Source organism: Eutrigla gurnardus, assembly GCF_963514095.1.
Source record: "Eutrigla gurnardus genome assembly, chromosome: 5".
NCBI lineage: Eukaryota > Metazoa > Chordata > Actinopteri > Perciformes > Triglidae > Eutrigla > Eutrigla gurnardus.
In genome coordinates, this window is record NC_139919.1 from 21,022,351 (window position 1) to 21,045,291 (window position 22,941).

Consider the following 22,941-nt stretch of genomic DNA (forward strand, 5'->3'; position numbering starts at 1 on the left):
TCCTGGGACTTAATATAGGGAGTTTAATCTAATTTGATCCCAATCCTGATTATCCTCCAAACGCCAAGCCTGAAAACGAGCGCACCCTAGTGAAGACCCCGCCTCCACGGCGTTGATGGGCCGGGCCTGCCTCTGGTTAAGGAGAACAGGGAGATGGGGGGGCTGAAACGAGGTCAGGGAAGCCGTTCAGACACGGAAGTCGTGTCGCTCATTCCACAAGATAAAATATTCCCTCAATGGAAAAAAGGTGTTGGTTTGTAAGCCAACCTCCACGCATACAGGCCGAACCATGCACAAACCCACACAGCTGGTACAACGCACAGAATTAATTTATTACATAACAGGCTTTACAGGGTTGACACGCAGCCAGTGAGCGAGTGACAAGTCGCTGTTACAGAAAAGACCATCAGTGCAAGTAGGCTATTTCAGCAGCACGGACGCATACAGACAGATCACACACAACCAAAGCACACAATTTATTAAAATTATGACAACAAATAAGTCAGAAAATACTACTTCATTGGATATTTTTTTGGCCCAGAGCATAATTATGTGTATGAGCATGAATAGACTTTTGGAACCAAATAGAGCAAAACAAAAAACACATTTTTAAAATATTTTTTTTTCCTGACAATAAATACATAAATAAATATGATCGTCCTCTCCACCAGGAGGCAGTAGACTACAGTCGACCAGAAAGGTCCAAAAATTATTATAAGTCACATGTTGAGCCATCTGGTTATGAACAGGCAGATTGAGAAATATCTACACATTTATAGCATGATTTCAAACACTTCATATGGGGAGAAAAAATCCAAATGATTAATAAAAGGATAAGTGCACAGGGCTGGTATGGTTCAATTCATTAGTTATGTTTTAAAATACTTTTTAAAATAGATTCAAATAAAGGTCAGGGTAAAAGTAGGGGAGCACCTCAGGAAACCTTTTTTTTCCAAGACACTCTCGTCCATAGAAACACTACACAAAGAGAAAACAGGGACGTTAATTTAGCATTTGATGCAAAATAACTGAATTCATCATGTTAAAGGCCGATGCAGGTGTTTTACCTCAGTAAAACCTTTTATGAGAAGAAGCTGTAGAGATAGGAGAACCCAATGATTCCAATGATGGCACAGCACAATGTAATCATCATCTTTTTCTGTGGATAAAAAACAGTGAGTCAGACAGCATTTGATACAAAACGATACTTCCAAATTAATAGACAGCCATGGTTTGAGGAAATGATTGAGCAAAAGGAGAACAAAGGGTCATAGAGAGTAGGGTGTGTGAGTGTGTGCGTTTTGGTGTTTGGTGTAAAGAGAGGAAAGATGAAAAACTTACCTCCTCTTCGACATGTTGTGAAGTGAACTTAAAAAAAACATTTTTTTAACATGCTGTATCAACAACAAGCCACAGCTACTACCATCCCATGAAATCAAATATTCACACTGCTTTACCATAACATGCAGTAATCAGAAAAGTGTAAAAAAACAAATAAATTAAATCCACAGTCACAAAGGGACAGGCATGAGGAAACATAGTCAACACAGGCATTAAAAAACATAAAACTTTTAATTTTCACTAAAATCTGTGGCACCTTAATTTAAAAACAGTGTACAATCGCTTCAGTTTCCCCCTCGTTCTCTTATTGCATCCCGTGCTGATGGCTAAGAAAAAAGGCTTGGATAGAAGCATTTGGAGGGCAGAAGCCAAAAACACCAAGCTTGGGAGAGCTCTCACTTTCAAGAGCTCCATGCACAACCAGAATTAACGAGAACCATTCAGGCTGCGGTCCAACAGAAACAAAGACTTCCCTCAGTGATGGCGTCACTCATAGCACATTAGACATTTTACAAATTATGTTTTACGATAATTACAAAACCCCTTCATGTTCAGGTCAATACCTATCTCCTAATGATTGGAAATAGTTTGTGTGTTACAGTGCTTGCATGCACAGCCAGCACCACCTGCTTTAACTGCCTTGTTAAAGCCAGTTATAGCCACAGTGCACATGACAGCATGTGGTTCAATAAAGTCTTATGCACTCCTGGACAACCCAGCCAATGTATTAGGCACACAAAAACTAATGGAGTCTAATACAACCGCCCTGCAATACAGCATCCCTGCATTTATTGATAGCATTTTTTTATAGATCTACATAACACAAGACATTAGACTTTGTCAGGGATAGATGAAGCCAATAAAGTTATGAACTTTCTTCATTGCATTATTATGTACTGTTCTTGTTGTTTTTTATGTGTTGATTCAACTTTGTCTTTTTGGGAGGCTGTAAAATTTTGAACTCTTGCACTGTGAGGTTTCCATAAAGTTTAATACAAATCATGACAGTAGGATTTATTGCAGGGCTGTTGTATTATAATGCCTTACTTTCAGATAGTTGTACCTAATAAACTGAGGTGCATGTGAACAGTGGAAACACAGTAAGACCTAAAATATGCCAGGAAATGCACATCACACTGGTAAAGAGAACCCAGTCAGGGAGGCCTTACTGGAGGCATCCTGAATGTGCAACTTTAACAGCAATGTTATTAAAAAGTGTAATAAATATATTACTATTACTCGACTATTTTAAAATTTAAATAGCTAGTGTTACCACTCTCTCTTTGGCATTAAAACATGTTTTTACAGCATTTAAACAGGGGAGACAATCAGCATTTCTCCAAGATGCTACAGTGTTTAGACAAGCCCTAAAGCAATAGATGCCCATCTTAGTTCCACCTGTGTTTGAAATGTGTCCATAAGGACCATCCGTTACACTTAAAATGGGCTCCATAAACCGAAGAATCATCAGTGAGCATACCAATCATCTTCAAGTTAAAGAGCGGAGGCATATTCAGTGCTCGATATCAACAACACACAAAATAATAATTATATTATTCTCATCTTAGCTTAATTTCAGAAATGAAGACACATTTTGAAATACTGTGGAACACTAATGTTAGACAATAAAAATGTTTAGCGACACTGGAATTATTCAGTTATTTTCCAATTATCTTTTCCCCTCAGCGGAGATGCAATCATGTCAGCTTCCGTCTCATTTCCTCATTTGCAGCAGAGCATCCTCAAACTGTCCAAGCCATCTGAGGGGATCACACACACCCTCACAAACCAGCAGGGAGTTTTGCTTTTTGTAATCATTAGTCTCGTAGGTCTTCTTAGTTCCCCCCCCCCAGGAGGTGAAACGTAACACTAGTCCTTCCGGTTATTTTCTTGTACCTGCAGATGGAATATTATCACATCCATGGAGTGATCAGTATCAGTTGTCTTTTTTTGGCAGGCCAGCTGATGGAGGAGAGGATGGAGTGTGGATGATGAAAAACCTGATTATGGTAGCAAAACGGCAGTCCCGTTATAGTGTCTGGGTGAGGATGACGATAATGATGATGAGTAAAAGCACAGCACAGCATACGCCAATTATGATCATCTTCTACAGAGAGAGAGAGAGAGAGAGAGAGAGAGAGAGAGAGAGAGAGAGAGAGAGAGAGAGAGAGAGAGAGAGAGATTACTGATGGGGAACATGACAATACTGGGAACATTGAAAGGAGCCCACAGACCAAACACTAACTTCCAGCACTGCTTTGTTTGTACAGCAGTAACCAGAGGCAAGTGCTGCAGAGTAGAAGAGAGAACACACACCCAAGAACGTCAAAGACACACAAACACACCTCAAGTTAGTCCTGTGGATAGAAAAAAAAAAAAAAAAGGGGAAAAAAAAGAAAACACCTCATGGAAAAGAGCATGCAAACCCTTTTCCAAGGCATGCTTAATACCCACACCCACTGTGGGACTACAGAGCTTATTTGCTCCAGAGTTACTCACCCTTAGCTCTCCTCTTAATCAAATAGTTCATCATCTGTGCTTGAGTCCCACTGACAAACCGATAATGAGGGCTAATAAGCCCAGCAGGACCAGCACAAGAACCACTACTATCACCATTTTCTGTTGGGAACAACCAAAACATACAGGACCATTCTCAGTGGGAAACAACAATAAGTATATCCTTAATTTGTGCAACAATCGTGGAATCTACTCCTGTAAAGTATATAGTATTTGTATGAGGGAATACACACAATATATGAGCAACGGCTGTATCAAATATCATGAGTTATTCTTGTAACTTGGTAACCTCACAAACTCAAGTGCACTCAATCCATTTTAAACCAGTTATGTCAGTTGTATTGCAACAGTGTTGACTTTGTTTTAACGTGTAAATATCATTTCACGCAATTTTTTTGACAGCATGAAGCTTATGAGGAATGCCGCAGCCATCAGCCAACTGTAAACAAAGAGACAAGTTAGGATTAAAGCTGAAGAGAAAGAACAGAGAGAGAGAAGAGTGTGGATGCTGTTGGTATGTGTACTGTGTGTGCATGTGTGTAGGTTGAAGGGTTTTTTTGGTGCTGGGCAGGTCACAGGGTTTCAAAGCACAGGGATCCACAGGCCGCACGATGATGGAGGCTCAGGACCAGAGCAGGTAGGAGGGTTTGGGGTCATTACAAGTCACCACAGGTAAGGATCAAGGTACAGATCAGGGTCTTGATGGCAGGGATGGTCTTCATGTTGTCTGGCAGGTTTCCCAAAAGCACCTTTGTGTTAAAGAGGTATTTTCTCCTGCGATCCAGGAGGGCCAGTTTGAGTAACAGATCCGTGAGTGAAAAACGGTTATCCGATTCATGTTACAAGTTATTCTACCAGGAATGCGTGTGTAAGCATTTCATTGACCGGATATTGCGGTCTCAGCAATCACCATAAACTATTGCTCAACACTGTCTGGTGGCAGAGGGTGTCTTTTACGTCCCAGGTGCAATCGGATTCATTTTTGTCCCGTGGCGACAGATTTAGTCCATTTTAGTTTTTCTAGCTCCCGTTTCGATCTCAGGGCCTTCGCTGTTCAATTGTAAACTATCATATCATAACTATTTCTGTTGCTTTTGGGAAACCAGACAACTCCTCCCGACTCTGGTGACTCACACGGCGAGCCTCTTGCTGAAACTTTGCAGCTTTCTTAGTGTCTGCTACGGCCCGCTCCACAAAGCCCACTGATTGGTCCATGTTGCTCTCAATCCTGTCAATCATTCCACCCTAACACGGGGCACGGTGTCAGAGTTGACGAAAAGCAACAAAAGAAGGTAAATAATACAATGAGAATGAGAGAGAGAGAGAGAGAGAGAGAGAGAGAGAGAGAGAGAGAGAGAGAGAGAGAGAGAGAGAGAGAGAGACAAGCACACAGAATGCAACAGCTGATGTGTCTGCAGGGCGAGGGAGTGTGATCTGTGTGCACACTGTGTGGTTTAAATGTGTCAAACTGTCTCGAAAACAGGCAGAAGAGCAACAGGGAGAGGTCGCCAGCAGACTGACGCAGCAAACGGATACGTTACATTACCTTGCGTGCTTTTGTTTGATGCCTCACAGCTTTTTTGGTCTGTTCCTTAGCCTCTATAATATGGTCCACTGACTTGGATACATTCCGCTCTATGTTGTTAACTATGTCACCCTGAAAAACAAACAGCAATCAATAGGAGACAGAGCAACACGCCGCAAGCAGAAGAACAGTATAGTACATTGGTTTAAATACATAAACTAATATATCTTTAACTGTCAAAACCTCTCCTGTTAATAAAGTAACAGCTTCAATAATGACTCCATTTGGAGTTTTAAATGACATGGAGAAGCATTCGTTTTCATGTTAACGCTGAAATGTATTTTATTTTGGAACAAAACTAAGAATTTTGCAAAAATCACACAACACAATCACATGACACAAACCACAGGTGTATGGCCCTTACCTCGAACAAGGCTTTCCCTCATGAAGCATGGTTCAATCATTAAGAAATATGCAGTTAGGTTATGTGGTATGCATAAACATACAGTGAGTGACTGATCAACAATATGCAACAATAAGTCTGCTCTCACGGCTACAGTGATTCTATATCTGTACATCTTACTAAATGCATGTGCTCTGGTTCCATCAATGTTGGGTGATGAGATGGAGTTGGCAGTAAGAATAAAAGAGAGGAGTAAGAAAGACATGGAGCTGGAAAAGAGGAAACAGATGTAGATTGATGGTCAGACCACAGCAGAGAGAGAACGAGAGATCAACAGGAGAACAAGAGTTGAAGTCAGTCAGGGATGAAAAGTTAAGAATGAATAAATGAATGACAACCAATGAGAGGTTCCTGAAGTAATTGTCAGGTGGGTGAAATGATGTGCAGGTGGTCGGGGAGGACTGTACCTGGCTCTCCACCAGCATGGCAATGTCTACAAACATATCGTGCAACTCCTTGATGCTACTTTCCAGACGGACGATGTCTTTGTGTCTGGATTCGATCTCACTCAGGGCTTGTTTGGAGATCCCCGCGTCCACAATCTGTGGGGAGGAGAGGTTTACCGTTATAGCTCAGGACCAGTTCAGACAAACAAAAAAATTTAATTAATATTTGTCTCTTGGTCACATTTAAAGGGACAGTATTTAGGATTGGGTGGCATCTAGAGTTTTGGTTGTAGATTGCGAGCCACAAAGTGGATTCCTATGTATTTTCGTGAAGACAATGTCCACATTTTTATGGCTTAAGAAAACCCAGAGGGTCAAACTTGAAAAGCATCGTGCACACAGGTGCTCATTATCTCAGCTGTTTCAAGCAGCTCAAAAAACAGCTTTGTCTTTGCCCATTGGCTGTTTGGGGTTTGTAGATCTTAAGGCACAAGAGAGCAAACTGACTTTGAGTCAGTCAGGAAAAAAACACAAGCACTGCTAATATTTAACCAGTTAATAGAAGGCACTTTGACTTTTACTGAGCTATTTCTCAGCTCAACCACATCTTGATCACTGTCAAGGCCAAGTGGGTGTAACGGTCCCCTTATAAATAGCAGAATTGAATGCGCACACACTCACACCTACCCCTGCAGTAAACACAGCAGAATTGCCACTCTCCAGCATCTCCTCCAGTTCGTCATCCGTTGTTGCTTTTCCAGCTGGAAAAACAGAGCAAAGGAAAAAAAGTTAATATCAACAAAGACCGTGGGAACGTCACGTGATTTTACGGCCGACACTCACTGATCTCTAGTTGTCTCTGAATACGTCCTTTACTCCTCTCTCTGAAGTCCACCTGGGCTTCATTATACTTTGTCATTACCTCCACAAACTTCCTGGACAGCACTGCATGCTGGGAACAAAATTAAGTGGCACAGAAGTAAAAAAAAGTTTAAAATCAGCTATACAACTTGAGTCACATATCCGGCAAATGTTAAACATGCATTTTAAAGTAAAAAATAAATAAACTTTGCTTATGTTTAAAATAATAGTCATCATAAATAATAATACATAAAATGTTGCTAATAGTCATGTCTAAAACCATCATTTACCTGTGATTTGCGTATCCGCATGTCAGCCGACACCCTCTCCTGCTCCTCTGACTCCAGATTCCTCTCGATGGCTGGGAAACGATCATAAATACAGATTTACGATTCAGCTTTAACATCAACTTCACATTCATAATAAATGCATTAAACACCTCCTTTATTATACACAATGACAAGCTGTGTGTGTGTGTGTGTGTGTGTGTGTGTGTGTGTGTGTGTGTGTGTGAAAGGCAGACTCACTCTTGAGTTTGTTTCTTGCATTGTTGGCCATCTTCTTTATGTCATTGGTGATTGCCTCCAAGTCATCCTGCGTTTCTAGAAAGGTAGAGACGTGACAATAAACAGTTAAGAGTTCCATTTTGCAGAAATATGATTTTGTAAAATTTGGGACACAAAAAAATTAAGCAAATTTGTAAATGAGGTTAGAGTTAGTTGAGAAAATATCATTATTATGACCCCAAGGGAGTCGGATGGGGTGAATACATTTGGAGGAGAAAGGGGGAAAAGGAACAGGTACAGTATTACAAGCTGGTATCTTACTCTGATCTGATGTGGGAGCAGACAGGATGACGGAGAAAAGCTTTTTGACTTCAGCCACATTCTCATCAATTTTATCAATGCTGTTCCTGATGTCTTCAATCTGAAACAAGCAAACAAAACAGGCACCGTGAATCTCAAATGAAGAAACATAAGACATTCTTCCACGAATGCCCTGATTATTGAATCCAAAAGTTAAAATAGCTCCCGCACAATTAAGCACAGATATAACAACTGACCTGACAGAAGAATTCATCCATGAAGGCAGCGTTGTCCATGGAAATCTCCACCTCTTCATCATCTTGATCGCACGTCTAACAGAATAAAAGTTAAGTAAGTCAGTAAAGTCTTCTTAAATCCTATTTATATGCATCTTTTTTCTGAAACTATAAACAAATTTCCCTGGCCTTTCGCGAAAAACAGACTTTCGGTGCTTAGCCCAGATAAATATACAGAATAAATACACCCGTTTTGTTAACAATTACGCACAAACCTGTTTAACTAACCTGAGGCCAAAACATGACTCTTAGTCCAGACCATCTCTGTTTGAAACTCATTCACATCAATGTCGGTCTGCCTCAGAGAGCATGAGACTGACGGTTTCTGTTTCTGTTCTGTGGCCAAGTATCAACTAAAGCTTAGATACTAGTGCCAATACAAACACTGAGTTACTGTAGAGATGCAAAACAATCATTTTTAAATATGTTACTTAGGAGTTTACATTTATAATCAACAACAACAAAAATATTATAATATTATATATTCTATTTATAACAAAATATCCCAACATCTGAAATGCGTCTCGTCATCTAAGTGAGCTCTCCAGGCAGAGCAGGTTCTCCTGGGACCTACTGGTCCCCAACAAGAAATAGTCCACAACATAAACTACCTGCAAAACAAGAACCTGCCTGTTTACACAAAAAGTCATGGCAACTCCTGTGACACATTAATGCATGCTAAATATCAACTTACAAATTAGCGAATGTGCTTATTTGCTTTGTTTTCAAAAGTTATGATCAACACCATTCTCATGTCTATACAGGGAATATGCCACAGCCAACAGCCGGTTAGCTTAGCCTAGCACAAACACAGAAGGCAGGGGGAAACAGCTAGCCTAGATCCTCTTGGCAACTGGCCAAAATAGCTGGCACATAACTCCCTGTAAAACTTGTTGTTTTCACTCTTTTGTTTTAGTACAGATTAAACACATGACATAAAGGTGTTAGTAAGTGAGCTTTAGAGGAGCTGGTGGATTTTGTTAAATATGCACAGTAGGGGTGGGAATCACATAACTCACAATACAATAATATCACAATATTTTGCCCACGATAACGATGATATCACCATACTGCGATTCAGCGATACTTGAAACACCGCGATATAATCATCTAAGATATGCATCGTGATCTGTTTATCTGAAGGAGAAAAAATACCAGTGAAAATGCCAAATTAAGAAAGTAGCATTACCACAATTAATATTATGCTCAAAATATCAACATTATCATAATTATCTTACAATAAAGTTTGAGTGTTGTATAGGTCTATATTAACATGTGCGACTGAATTCTGAAGATTAACTTTGTTTTGTGTTGAAATAATGACAGTTTTATTATTTTCATGTCCAAATATGCTGAGTGATTCTCAGACAGAACGGTTACTGAACCGCATTTAGACCATGAAACAAACACTCCCAAATAAAATTGCCTCGGGGTTGCAATTTCGCATGATACATCAATAAATTCTGTCAGAGAGTTTCACTCTGCCAAAGTAATAAATACATCACAAGGTACAGTCGGTAAACACAGGGCAGTGGCTGCAAAGAGCTCAGCACTGCTGATGAATAATCGCGTGAAGGACTAGGGCCGGGCTCCAGGAACTCAACCTGTTTTCAACTGACTTAGAGAAACCACAGCTAAGGCTCAGTGTAAACAGACATCATAGAGTGACGGTAGCTGTGACGGTAAGAGTGAAACAATGAGTGCAAAGGGACGTAATCTCACTTTGTTCCCTCCCTTTAAATCACTTCTGCATTTTAGACTAACACGCGTCCACCGAGCACCTACAAAATGTCACTGGCTCCTAACAACACAGTTCGAGTTTCTTTCTTGTAATCGGTAACAAACGAGAGTCTGAAGTCTGGACACTTGACTTTCCCGGAGAAAGTCAGCCTGGATCAAAGTCAAGGCATGGAAAATGTTAGCCGGCACACCTGTCAACTTCCCTGCTCTCTTATATCACGTGACCGGGGCTCAATCTTACTTATCTCAATAGATATCAACATTACACTTTACATTGCTGTAGAATAACTTTACTTCCAATTGTAACCTATGAATTACGCTACACAAGCAGCGCCTTGAGCTCTGAAACCCAAACATTTTATAAACAAAATGATTAACCAAGGACAAAAACACAGCAGATTAATCAACAATAAAAATAAATGGCCGTTGCAGGCCGACTGGAAACGTGCATTAAATGCGACAGCACGTCACTCTTTCTGCTCAAATGCTAAGGTCAACCTACAACCCCTGATCAGGAATTTGAATTGCAAATGTGTCTATTTGGCTCCGGCTGCTGTATCTAACAACAGTAGTGAAGTGACAGCCAAACGGACACATTCGTTGTTTTTCAAACCTCTGTGAGAGTTATTCAGTGAACCTGCAGCTGTGGCCCTCTGGCCTAAACATCATGCTCCCTCACGTAGCATATGTGCAGCAGCAAGATAAGAGCAAGCACTCACTTCCTTCCAGTGTCTCTCACTCGCCAAAATGAAGGGGGAAAGGGACGCAACAAACACTTGCGTCTATATAACAGCAGTTCGATAGGGACAGGAACAATCAGGCGGAGTGAGTTTATACAAGTAGTTAAACTCACATGCTCATCACACGACTCGACCTGGAGACACCAACTACCGAGATGAGACTCGCTTTATTGGTTTGTATCAAAACATTTGTGATGCGTGTGAGATTATCGAATGTTTAAAATCCATATTGTACTGCGGAAATAGATTCACAAACCAGTATTTCTCTGCAATATTGTCGCGAAATGTGAGTTTCAAGATTGTGTCGTACTGATCGATCTGGAAACTGAGCTCACACTTTTGACCTCAACATGCTACTATGGCAAAATAGATGCTGAGTCTATATTCATAAAAGAATAGCCTAAAGTGACATGACTTATTATAGTGTCCAAAAAACAATCCAGCAAGTTTGACCCCGACAATGTTTCCCGTGACTCTAACATCCTATAGAAACTGCGAGGTAATTAACTGTCAGACTTTGTCTCTGAGGATCATAAATGACGGTTGAGAAGGATGAGGGTGTACAAAGGTTAAAGTGAGTTTAAAAAGCAGTCATATAGAATAACAACAATCTGCAAGGATTACACGATTAATCAGATAATCTATTTATCATTTAGGTCTTTTTTTTTTTCAAACAAAGATTTGGGGACAAAAAAAGCAAGGCTTTCGTAAATTGTGATGCCAGGAGAATCATGTGATTGCTTGCGTGTGTGTGTGTGTGTGTGTATCCACGAGTGACTGTTCACCTCCGGTGTCTTTCCACAGCTTATCTACACATTCTGCTACAGCAAACTGCATAATGTTTTGGGTGGCCAGTAATGGCTGCGTGCTCAAAGGCCTGTCGAGGTTGCGGTGATTCACACGTTCTGAAAACATCTTTTATCCTTTTCCTGTTTTATACTGACTGCCGACTCATCACTCGCTTCTCTCTGATGACTTTGAGCCGATTGCCTGCATACATCGCCTGTGTTTTTTGGGATTGAATGTGTGTTTATGCCACGTTATTGGTGTCGAGACAGGGGGGGTTAGTCAATTGTGGGTTGCATTCATTCAATTATCACGTAACACAGCTGTGGTTGCAGCAGACGGAGTCCACTTTTCTCCTGTTTTTGAGACATTTTATAGACCAACCAAATTGTGAAAATCTTATAATTTAATTAATAATTTATCAATAATATAAAGCTATAAGCCCAGTGCTCTAGATTTTCCCACGGGACGATTTAGAAAATGAGCCACTAAACGGACGGCAGCAGCAGGACAGGGACCTGGGGTCAGATTTACAGCAGCATGTTGACAGAAGGCAAAATACTCCATCAGGACTTGTGTTAATGCTACGCTAAAATCTGACAAGGGATTTAAAAAAAGTCCACGTGCCACAGAAGAAGCCATGTTAGCTTGCCCCTATTCATTGTGCTGATATCTGAGCCAGGTGGGGAAGCAATGTAACAACGGAGAGTGGGGGAACGCTGTGCACACAGAGCTGGATAGGCCACCTTTTTTACTGGAAAATACCACAATGGAACTACAACAGAACAGAGAGCCTGAAATACAGAAGGCCGCAGGCAAAATGACTTCAAACTTCAAGGAAATATTGCATATTGTTTGTTTTTCAAATGGTCTTACAAAGCTGTAAACGCCATCACATGACCATGCCTCCAGGTGAAACTACAACTCAGCATTTCTTGTCGTTCCTCTCATTCACAAGTATATCAAGTGATAGACACGAACACACACAAACACACACACACTGTGAATAAAAAGAAGTAGGTCGAACTGTCAACTGAAAAAATGACTGTTCCACACCACTTGCTGTCTGTACTTCCTTTACTTGGAAAAGAAGTGAGTTGTGAGGTTAGAGACTGCTGAAGGTGGGGGGGTTAAACACAATAAATATTTGGCCAGCAGTTTCAGGTAGCTATGGCAATATATCCCGACTTGAGTTACACTTGGATCAAGGCCTCACACCCACGGGCAGAAAGTGTAATGTTGATTTTCAAAAAATATGTGAAATAAAAAATGTTTGCTGCTGTAAAATAGTTGTAATCTGGCTGTGATGGCTGAATACGAAAAAAGGAATAGATGATTATTGTTGAATCCATCCCATCTGTAGCTCCTGCATCCATTCTACGTTGATCATAATTCATATATATCAATAACTTAACATGTTTCTAGCAGTAATGGCAACTCGGAATGCAAGTGACAAATATCCAGTATTGATTGATCTATTATCTTTTACTGTCATCGTTACAGTTACATTTGACATTTACATTTAGCATCTTACATATCGTTAGATTAATCATTTTATTTGACTCAAAAATTGATCAAAAAACAACTCAAGGTGTTCAGCCACAAACAATATGATTTTCTATTAACAATAACGGTCTTAGTTGACATATTTGTATGGTCAATTTCAGTTAAACTAAAATATGTCTGTATGACAGATTTCGACTGTATATGAGTCACATTTCCCCTCTCACATCCTCATTTAACTCACTAACCTGCAGCGTTACAACAGCCATCATGAGTTTTAGTAGTATGTTACGTGTGAGGTATTAAAAGTTAAAGTGGGAATAGTAAAAGAATTACAATGTTTTGACTAATCTTAACCTCTCATTTCTCGTACTTCGAAGCGTTCTTAACGAAGACAACACTGGAGAACAAACACAGATGCTGTAAGGAAACGGAACATTTCCTGGACGTTACTTACCGCTTTAAGTTGCTCCAATCGGTCCTTCATGGTGTTATACTGTTAATTCAACACCTTTACACCAAAGAGAATAACACAATGTTGTGTAAAATGGCCCAAAAAAATGCAATCTCTGAATTCCTCAACCAGCTGGCAAACTAGCTGTCCGACAGAAACCAACCGCCAGTAAGAAAAACAATTAAACTGGCCAAAAGTCTTGACTGAGGTGTCTGAGAAATCGACTTTTTCTGAAAAGAGGAGTCTTTCCGTCGTTTTTCCATACAATATGGCTGCTGGGTTTAAAACCAATGTTTTTTCTTTGCTAAATCTCCTCGCCCAGGGGATTAAAACAACAGTTGTGTAGAGCCGTATAATCTGTCTCTCTCCGTTGGCCACCAGTAATCATTCTAAAACGCACTTTTCTGGCTCACGCATGCGCAGACAAAGCAACGTCTTCTGAGATGAAGCCACGCCCTGAGCCACCTGCACCAGTGATGCATTCAGGTGTTGTGGGAATGAATAACTCCTATTATTACTACTGGAACATTGTCATCCTGTCAATGAATACAGTGTCCACCACTGTCCCTGTTAGATCTTTAAGAATGATCAAGGGTTGCATATTACTGTCCTGTCTTCTCTTTATGTCTCTTTATAAACCAGTTTCACAGGAGTGTGTTCAATGCATTGAAATCCATGAATTAAAGTTAAAATGAAACCACATAATTAAAACATTGAAAGTTTTGCAGCTAATTGAGGTGCCCCACTGTTGAACAATAAAATTATGAAAGCAAGTTGAAAAGAATCTCAACAAGAGGTCCACTCTTACGGTTCTGGATATTCTGATCATCAGTCCAGATCATCACATTATTGTACAGTATCGAAACAATAGTCATGGAATTTGAATTGTAGTACTCCAATGGCTTTCCATCAATGAGATGTGATAGATTTGAGATGGAAAGTTTATTTTTGACCTTGACAAAATAATCTCAAAAGTCCACTCAGTACACCATATTTCTGGAGCTTCTTATCAAATCACAATGGTCCTGAGAATGAGGATCAAGGTGAGCAGCCATGTTTGGAGAAACCAAAAATATTGTTGAAATACGTAGGCTTTTAAATGTATTATTCGACCTTAAAACTCCAATTCGGGGAAAAAAGTCAAAGCATAATGGATGAATAGGTAGAAATCTTATATTTCCGCATTTGTAATGTAACGTGAATGCAGCACATTGGGTTATCATGCTAGAAATTATCAAACTAAAAGGGAGGGAGAGAGACACAGAGTGAGAGGTTTAACCCTGAAGATGTAGGAGTCCTGTACTATGATGCAGCTTCGAAAATAATACATGTCTAAATGTGTGGAATACTAATCCCGAACCTTGTAGGAATCGCCGGCTGGAAAGCATACGTCACAATGAATGTGCAGAGTAAAAACTATTACCTAATCCTGTTGAGCGTGTCCACTGTGCCGTGAATGAAAGAACGCGACTGACACCTGGTGGCCATCAGTGTGTCAGGCATGTTACACTACCAGTTTTCTCTATGATCATAAACAAATTTGTAATTCTTTTCATGTTGGTATATTAAAGCTTGCGACCCATTACTGCCCTAGCACACCCTAAACATGGCAGCAGAACTTCACCATACTACCCATCTACAAGGGATTGTCAGCTACTTTGGGATGAGTGGTTTAACGCAAGTCAAGAACTACTTGCATGGTAACAGGTCCTTTTAGGAGATATTTTGTAAGAAAAAAAAAATAGAATTGTGATAACCAACCTAAGGCACTTTAACGCAAGCATCTCGTTTCACCAACTATGAAAAGTCAAACATGAAAAAAGGCCTCTTGTAAATACTTTCATTGTAGTGTGTCCCTGTGACAGTCAGGACAATGCTGTCCAGATAAATTAAAAACACACATTGTATTGAGAATGTTTTTTATTCAAAGTTTACTCCCCTATGTGCATCCAATACACCATACAACAGCATTATGTGAGCTGGGTAAGTGCAGTGTAGGGTGCTCGATGATGAAGAGTAGCATGTTGCCATGCCAATGACACTAGGGTGGGTGCGTCTATACAGTGAAATTAGAACCACAACTTTTCCACCAAGTTTTAATTCTTAGTTTTAAAACAAACAAAAATTTCAAAAATAAAAAAAAAATCTGAAAGGGGATTTTACAGTAAGGGGGGGGTGGGGCTCCAACAACTTCCTATCCACATTTGGGGGCGAGAGAGATAAAGAGAGAGAGATAGATAGAGAGAGAAAGTGAGAAAGGGGGGGGGGGGAGGGAGGAGAGAGAAAATTCAGGTAACAGGTTAGAGGTCATCTTCTTCATCTGGGAGTGCTGTTTGCGACGCAACCTGGAAAGTAGGACATAGACATCGTCAGATTCCCAGTGATAATTGCAGCAAAACATTTATTTATTCATCTTTGCTTGGCTAAAACTGCTGGACTAAAATATACTACTGTCACTTAGACACTGGGCCTGTATGGCAATACTCACTTGAAGCTCTTCCTCATACTTCGCAGCAAGGTTCGGGTCCATTTGGACCTCTGGGGGAGCCAGGGCAGGCATTGCCACAAACTCCAGGTTGGGGTCGCCAATCAACTTCCTTGCTAGCCACAGGAAGGGCTTCTCAAAGTTGTAGTTACTCTTGGCAGAAATGTCATAATACTGGGAACAGAGCAGTATGCAGAACATTAGATATAGTTCAGGGGGAAGATTCCAATCTTATCTATAAGTCACACATGACTGGTGTGCATGGGGATGGACATCATTTTGCTATTACCTGCAGATTCTTCTTGCGGTGAAACACAATGCTCTTGGCTTTGACTTTCCTGTCTTTGATGTCCACCTTGTTGCCGCAGAGGACAATGGGAATGTTCTCACAGACACGGACCAGATCGCGATGCCAGTTGGGCACATTCTTATAGGTAACTCGAGAGGTGACGTCAAACATGATGATAGCACACTGAGCTGTGGAGGTAACAGAAGTATTCACAAGTTATTCAATGAAGACGTTTGAAAATCTATTGTCATTGGACAGACTGTTAAAAGTTTGAATGACCAAAACAGCATGTTAAGGATTATGAAGTGCACCTTGAATATAGTATCCATCTCTCAGGCCTCCAAACTTCTCCTGGCCAGCTGTGTCCCACACATTGTACCTGATGGCTCCTCTGTTGGTGTGGAATACCAGTGGGTGCACCTCTACGCCCAGGGTAGCTAAAATTACAAGCAAAGGCAAGATGTACATAAGCAACAGAGGAAAAATATTTTTGAAAAACCTTTCCTTGGTATATAATCCTTTACTGAAAAAGATGAAGCATCAAGAGTTGAGATTTCAAGCTAGCTCCACCTTTAGCTCATCAGTAATATACCGATGCAATTCACTTAACTCACCAACATATTTCTTCTCAAACTCTCCTGTGATGTGCCTCTTCACAAAAGTCGTTTTTCCGGTGCCTCCATCTCCGACCAAGACAAGCTGCCAGGAAGAAACACGTTTAGTTCAGACTGGTTGGTACTGGTTCGACACGGAACGTTAGCACAGCTAGCCTAAATGCCACAAGTACCAGTCAGTATCTTCACGCAAAATACGGATACATTAGGACATACGTGATACTATACTGGGGGGGAAAGCTTACCTTGAACACCGCCACCGGTACACACTGTGCCATTGAGTCCGCCGTGATTGCGATTTTGTCTGAAATTAAATGAACACAAACAAGGCAGAATGGTTAGCGCGGTCTACGTCATCTCCACTCGGCTAACGTTGTCATTAGCGTTAAGCTAGCAATGTTAGCAATGACCACACTGGACGTTAAACGTTAGACGGGTATTACGGGGCTATGGTCTCGATTCGTCGAATTAGCCTTAGTTATTTTTGACGCAGTTTACAGTCAGCAGCTATAATTGTACATCGCCGCCTGTTAACCTAGCGAGTCACAATTCTAGAATTTTCTAACCGTGCTAACGTTGCCAGGAAACGTTACCATTACGTTAACGTCTGGGTGTATAAATTGCATCAAATGGCAACAAATACCGTCGCGTGCTATACAGGAGACTGGATTTGAAAGAAAGAAACAAACACCGATAAGCTCGTTGCTGAACCTGTATTTCAACGCAGGCGGTTGCTAACAAGCCACCCCCGTTGTAGTTTTAGTGCGCCATCCGACGCGCTACCGCACTTTTTCTTGTTCGACTGGAACAATCGGGCTGTAGGACCAGCTAATGTGTTCCATGTTGCAGTTGGTGGCTGAATTAACCCCCAAAAAAGAAACACGTGAAGCTGCCATTGCGCCTTCAAGGTGGGTTTAGACAACAGTAATTTATACTAAAGATAAACTGGGTCTCAAGAACAAAGCAGCGAAATGAGGCAGAGCTGCACTTGCTAACATTTTAGCTAGCAACGCATGGAAGCCATTCTTTTCAGCGAGCTAACGGCTACGTTAGCACACGAAAATCAATGGCCTCATGCAACAGTCGCATCCTCACAAGGTTACTCTCGCAACGCCACATTAAAACCCCAAATCATACCTTTAAGTTTCCCGTAGTTTTAACGAACTTGCCCGATAAACCCAAACTTGGGACTATAGGATGGAATGCAATGGGAAAAGAATATAGACACTCACCTCACCGGTTTCACTACCAAGAGAGAGAAGAGGTAAATGGCTGCGTTCGCGGGAGATTCAGCGTGGACTATGAGTCAGTTTCCGCCCATATCATGTGATCACCGCAGCGGCAAAACGCATTTCACAGACCATGATTCAGCACGCCTGTTAAACGCTTAAATATCTAGGAAACGTACACAAAGCTAGCCCCTTTAAACCCAACATTAAAGCTCACAAAGTATCGTTTTATACCAGACTGTATGCTTTGTGCATATCTAAAATACAAAACAAAAAAAACGAAAAGCACAATTACTAGTTCTTAGTTGTAAACTTATTTTTTAGACTTATTCTTTAACTTATGATCATTTCGTTATTGATTAATCTGTTGATTATATATATTTATCTGTAAATAAATAAATTGTTAGGTGTGGGTGTCAGAAAAGTGTAACACATACACAACTCAGAGCTCTAAAACTTTGTTTTATAATATAATCAATCATGTATTGCTTGTTTACAAACCAGAATACATTACTGCGATATAAAATAGAGAAAAGCAGAAAATCCCCACATTTTGACATTTGGATCCAGGGATTTTTTTTGTAATTTTCTGCTTGATAAATGAATTAACCAATTGAATAATCAATTAATCAATAAATTACTTCAGACCAGCTTTAATAAAACAGGCGAACAAATGGTTAAACATTTTAAAACCTGATTTATTCCAGTATCTTAAATAAAATTACTTATAATTATACAATTTCAGAAATGTATCAACTATCACATCAGATTAAAAATAAATGTTAAAGTGCAACAGAAAATAGTCCATCAAAGACTGTGCATAGGCTAAGTGTCAACACCATACAATAGCAAATATCACTATATCACAAGACATATCAGTTGTGCGTTTCATATTTTTTCTCAGTTGTCAGCCGACAACAGAATCTTCAGCTGCAAGGCTTCACTGCTCATTTTCAATTCACTGGAATATTTTAAAGCTACAAATAATCTCTTTAATGCATAGGAAAATGAAAATATATATTATTTTCCTGTATGACACAACTTTGTGAGCAGTCTACAGATCTATCTGTACAGGTAGTCTGCCTGTATGTTGGCTGCTATCTCAGCCTCCCATTGGTCTCCATTGTTGAGCAGCTTCTCTTTGTTGTACAGCAGCTCTTCATGGGTCTCTGTAGCAAACTCAAAGTTTGGACCCTGTGAGAGGGATTGAAGGAAAAAATACTCATTAAGCATATGTCGGTCTTAAGCTACACAGATAATGTAAAGTTTAATGTTTTCATATTGCATAAAAAGTTAGAAAGTTTCTGGTGTGGGAAATTACATTTCAGACACTAAATGATCCAAAAAACACCTTGTTTGAAGCCGAGAGTATTATATACTTTGTGTTGGCACACAGAATAAGAAACTGATCTTATTTGCCAAAAAGACCCCATGGCACAAATGTGAAAGAATCCCTTTTATTAAATACATATTTCAAGCGACAGAAATGGTTTTATTCTGCCAACAACCACCATGGTTTGTTCCTTAGAATCTCCATATCCGGTATACAGGATACGCTTATTCTTACCTCAACAATTGCATCAACCGGACAGGCTTCCTGGCAAAAGCCACAGTAGATACATTTGGTCATATCAATGTCATAGCGTGTAGTTCTCCTGCTGCCGTCAGCACGAGTCTCAGCTTCAATGGTAATGGCCTTGGTTCCACATATATGGAGGAAAGGGAAACCATAGTCATAGGTAAGACATGTATTTAGGAATGACTGAATCACCGACTCAGCAGCTGTGAGGTGACTTTAAGTGAGATTGTGGGGATAAACAGTGTGTAGAATTCAAATCATAGCATAGCATACATAGTCATCCTGCATAGAGTACAGGATGTACTATAGGTAGGTATGTGAATAGGGCGTACTAGCAGTAATAGGAATCACACCACACCCTAAAGAAGATTTTTCTTCACCTGAGTACATAACGGATGATTTTAGAGGCTGTGTTTTGTGTTTGTGAGAGAAAATTTGCTGTAAAAAGTTTGTCTGAGACTACATTGTTCAGTAATAAAATCCATATCTTCTATAGAACAATATCAAAGAAAGAGACACTGTTATGCAGATTGAACAGAATGCAAATTATATATGAATAAGGCTATTTCTATTGATTTTATAGATTTTCACCCCCCAAATACCCAGATGTTGTAAGAAGTGCAGACTGGTTTCAGATTATTTCCCCCTAAACGTGATGCCTCCAAGCATCCTACATTTGTTGAGTTTGCTGCTGTCCGAGGACACAGCTCTGGACACTTTATAGTAAACTGAATTGAATCCATCCACTAACAGAGAGTGAAGACAAAAATAAAGAGAAAGAAACAAAGAGCTGCTTGTGTTCACCTGAGCAGGGCAGATGGCCTCACACAGCTTACAGGCAATACAGCGCTCCTCTCCATTAGGGTAGCGGCGGAGGGCGTGCTCTCCGCGGAAGCGGGGTGACAGAGGGCCCTTCTCAAATGGGTAGTTGATGGTGGCAGGTTCACGGAACAGGTAACTCATGGTCATTGCCAAACCTGTCGGTAAAGTGTTCAAAGACATGTGACTCACTTAATTATTTGTCTTATTGTCAATACATTCTATAAAAGGACCAAAACCATTAATGCATTAGTTGCTGAAAAATTCTGACTTCTCTTCCATCTGTGGCACATACCTCCAATCTATTTCATTCATAAATTATTTTATAAATTATTATTTCAAAAAGGTTGGGCGCAGCTGTTTTTGGCAACTGTCAAGAAAATTGGAGGAAATATTTGTTAGGGAACTCTAAATCGTGAATTTTATGGGGACTTTTATTAAGTTTTTACAAATTGTGGAGGAATTTTGTTGATGGCAGTCCAGGCATTTATAGTACTAGCTTGTTGACAATGTGTTGTCATTGGACTTCTGCACCTTTATTCTCCTGACATCAGTGTTAATACTATAAGTCTTTACTGAGTCATCCTTGACTCTTTGCAATTGTATGTGATTTGTTGTCCTCTCTCTTTTAAAGGCAAATAAACACAACAAAAATACTATTTTCAGCCTCTATATTGATACACATTTGGTGCACTTGTGAACATTTTCAGTAAAAGTAAGCTGCTGTATGTTGAATAAACTTATGTTATAGTGGCTTTGCCCACTGCAATAAAGCAACATGTAGGCCTAACCCAATGGGTTGACTCAATTATGTATGTTTAGTAATTTTGGAGATCGGAATAATTCTCAGTAGAACGAAATTTTGTTGCTTCACACAAAAATATAGAATAAGCGTCAAGGCCTTTAACCATATGTATTGCATATCTGCACAGCAATCACAGTATGTGTGACCTCTAAAGAGTTCGGTCCAAAGCAGGGTTGTGGCAGCCCGGTCAGTGATAGATCTCATGTCTGCCGGCAGCTCCTGAGCATTTACATACTCTACAAGGAGAATAGAGGGAGAGATGAGTGTATGGTTAGATCATTTCAAACAAGTCACATGTGGTCCCTCCATGGAGAATGTTATACATGAATAGCTCTTGTTTTTTTAGCAGTACTTACTGAAGCCTTCTCTCTGCATACTGAGACTGAATGGGCGAATGACACCAAGAACATGTCCAAATGTGCCTGGAGAAACATACTAAATAGGATGAGATGATACCTTTTTTTTTTTTTAATGACTGCTTCAGTAGTTTAGCCTACCTGGCTTTGAGTAGCAGTGAAGACGCAGACTCAGCGCAGAAGACATCTGTTCAGAGAATATAGTGAAAAGTATTATGAACTTATTTAAACCGCCTATTTTCAGCCACTGGGGCTCCAGACCACCATCTAGTGGGCTGGTGTGGTACTGCCGAATGGTTCGATTATAGTTTAGTAAACGAAGGGTAAAGGGGCGGAGTAACCAAAATGTACAGAACCAGAGAAAATCTTCTCACTGAAAACAAGAGAGGAGACTCGGGGAGGGAAGGCGACTGCCAGATAACTGAGCCCGTCATAGACTGTAGTGTGTGTGTGTGTGTGTGTGTGTGTGTGTGTGTATGAGCGCATACATCCCATGAATCCTCTAATCTTGCGCCACAAATCCCTGCTGTTACGTTAGTGGTGTGCTACATTCACGGCACACCGGCAGAATGGGAAAAACGGTGACACATCCTTTGCATAAGGTTTGAGAGCACTCAGTGATTATTATTACAATTGTGTTACTCCTGTTGGACCAGCAGTCGCGCCATCTAAACTACAAATATAAAAGTATCCATGTTTTATCGTGTCAAACGTGTGTAGGCGTTTGTTCAAGTTAAATCACATATAAACCAAATGTAGGCCTACCATATATAGTAGATTTAAATTAGCAGACTGTCTGAATGAATATCTAAAAATCTTCGTATGAGATTTTCTGATCTTCTGCAACCTGGTAATATAAATCGCAAAATTGTAATCTGATTACATGACGACGCAGTGTCTAAAGTGTCTTTATTTGGCTGTTTATTTTGTACAGACGTTCATAATACCAGAGGATTTGATAATATAGGCCTACTGTAACGTTAACTACGTCGCTCACCAATTCCAGTGGCTGGAGGGCTATTAATTGTAGTTAATTTAGCAGAATACGTCTGCTAATAGCTCAATTTACTAAACGTGGTGTATATATATATATATATCCCCTAAGACTAAAAAAGCAGGCAAACAACAGCCATCAGATCGCATTTAGAATAAACTTTAACCAGACTTACCTCTGTCACAAGTTTCTGATGATACAACGGGCAGACAGCGCGGTCCCTAAACTGCGCAATTGTATTCGTGTTACATTCAGGTGCTGCTCGTTCATTTCGGTTTCTCTGTTTAGGTAATCGCAATACAATTGCTCTATTGGTATTGATTTTTCCACTTTAATCTAAATTAACCACAGTC

The 22,941-nt window shown here is 40.2% G+C and overlaps 4 protein-coding genes across 9 annotated transcripts in view; all 4 read right to left on the reverse strand.

Annotated features, from left to right (window-relative positions):
* Nucleotides 1-22,941, reverse strand: part of kdm2ab (lysine (K)-specific demethylase 2Ab) — a 40,276-nt gene that overhangs the window by 14,674 nt on the left and 2,661 nt on the right. The window lies entirely within an intron of this gene.
* On the reverse strand, nt 464-13,818 carry stx3b (syntaxin 3b). 6 transcript variants are annotated; one of them, XR_014597229.1, is made up of 12 exons: nt 13,422-13,818; nt 8,157-8,231; nt 7,921-8,020; nt 7,621-7,695; nt 7,384-7,454; nt 7,076-7,184; nt 6,920-6,993; nt 6,254-6,388; nt 5,405-5,515; nt 3,841-3,960; nt 1,068-3,448; nt 464-978 (listed from the first exon to the last, which is right to left on the reverse strand). XR_014597229.1 is itself a non-coding variant. In XM_084010556.1 (12 exons), the coding sequence occupies exons 1-11, from the start codon at nt 13,449-13,451 to the stop codon at nt 1,082-1,084; spliced, it is 969 nt and encodes a 322-aa protein (XP_083866682.1). In that variant the 5' UTR covers nt 13,452-13,818; the 3' UTR covers nt 464-978; nt 1,068-1,081. The 6 variants fall into 6 exon arrangements, 4 of the variants coding, with proteins under 4 accessions (XP_083866682.1, XP_083866685.1, XP_083866684.1 ...); XM_084010556.1 differs by lacking the exon at nt 3,841-3,960 and adding an exon at nt 4,993-5,103 and having other exon boundaries at nt 1,068-1,159; XR_014597228.1 differs by lacking the exon at nt 3,841-3,960.
* ran (RAN, member RAS oncogene family) lies at nt 15,321-18,063 on the reverse strand. Its single transcript, XM_084009682.1, has 7 exons — nt 18,039-18,063; nt 17,052-17,110; nt 16,807-16,891; nt 16,504-16,629; nt 16,193-16,380; nt 15,907-16,077; nt 15,321-15,763 (listed from the first exon to the last, which is right to left on the reverse strand). The coding sequence occupies exons 2-7, from the start codon at nt 17,082-17,084 to the stop codon at nt 15,719-15,721; spliced, it is 648 nt and encodes a 215-aa protein (XP_083865808.1). The 5' UTR covers nt 17,085-17,110; nt 18,039-18,063; the 3' UTR covers nt 15,321-15,718.
* On the reverse strand, nt 18,740-22,848 carry ndufs8b (NADH:ubiquinone oxidoreductase core subunit S8b). Its single transcript, XM_084009425.1, has 7 exons — nt 22,764-22,848; nt 21,736-21,781; nt 21,595-21,660; nt 21,385-21,474; nt 20,419-20,591; nt 19,603-19,731; nt 18,740-19,229 (listed from the first exon to the last, which is right to left on the reverse strand). The coding sequence occupies exons 2-7, from the start codon at nt 21,779-21,781 to the stop codon at nt 19,098-19,100; spliced, it is 636 nt and encodes a 211-aa protein (XP_083865551.1). The 5' UTR covers nt 22,764-22,848; the 3' UTR covers nt 18,740-19,097.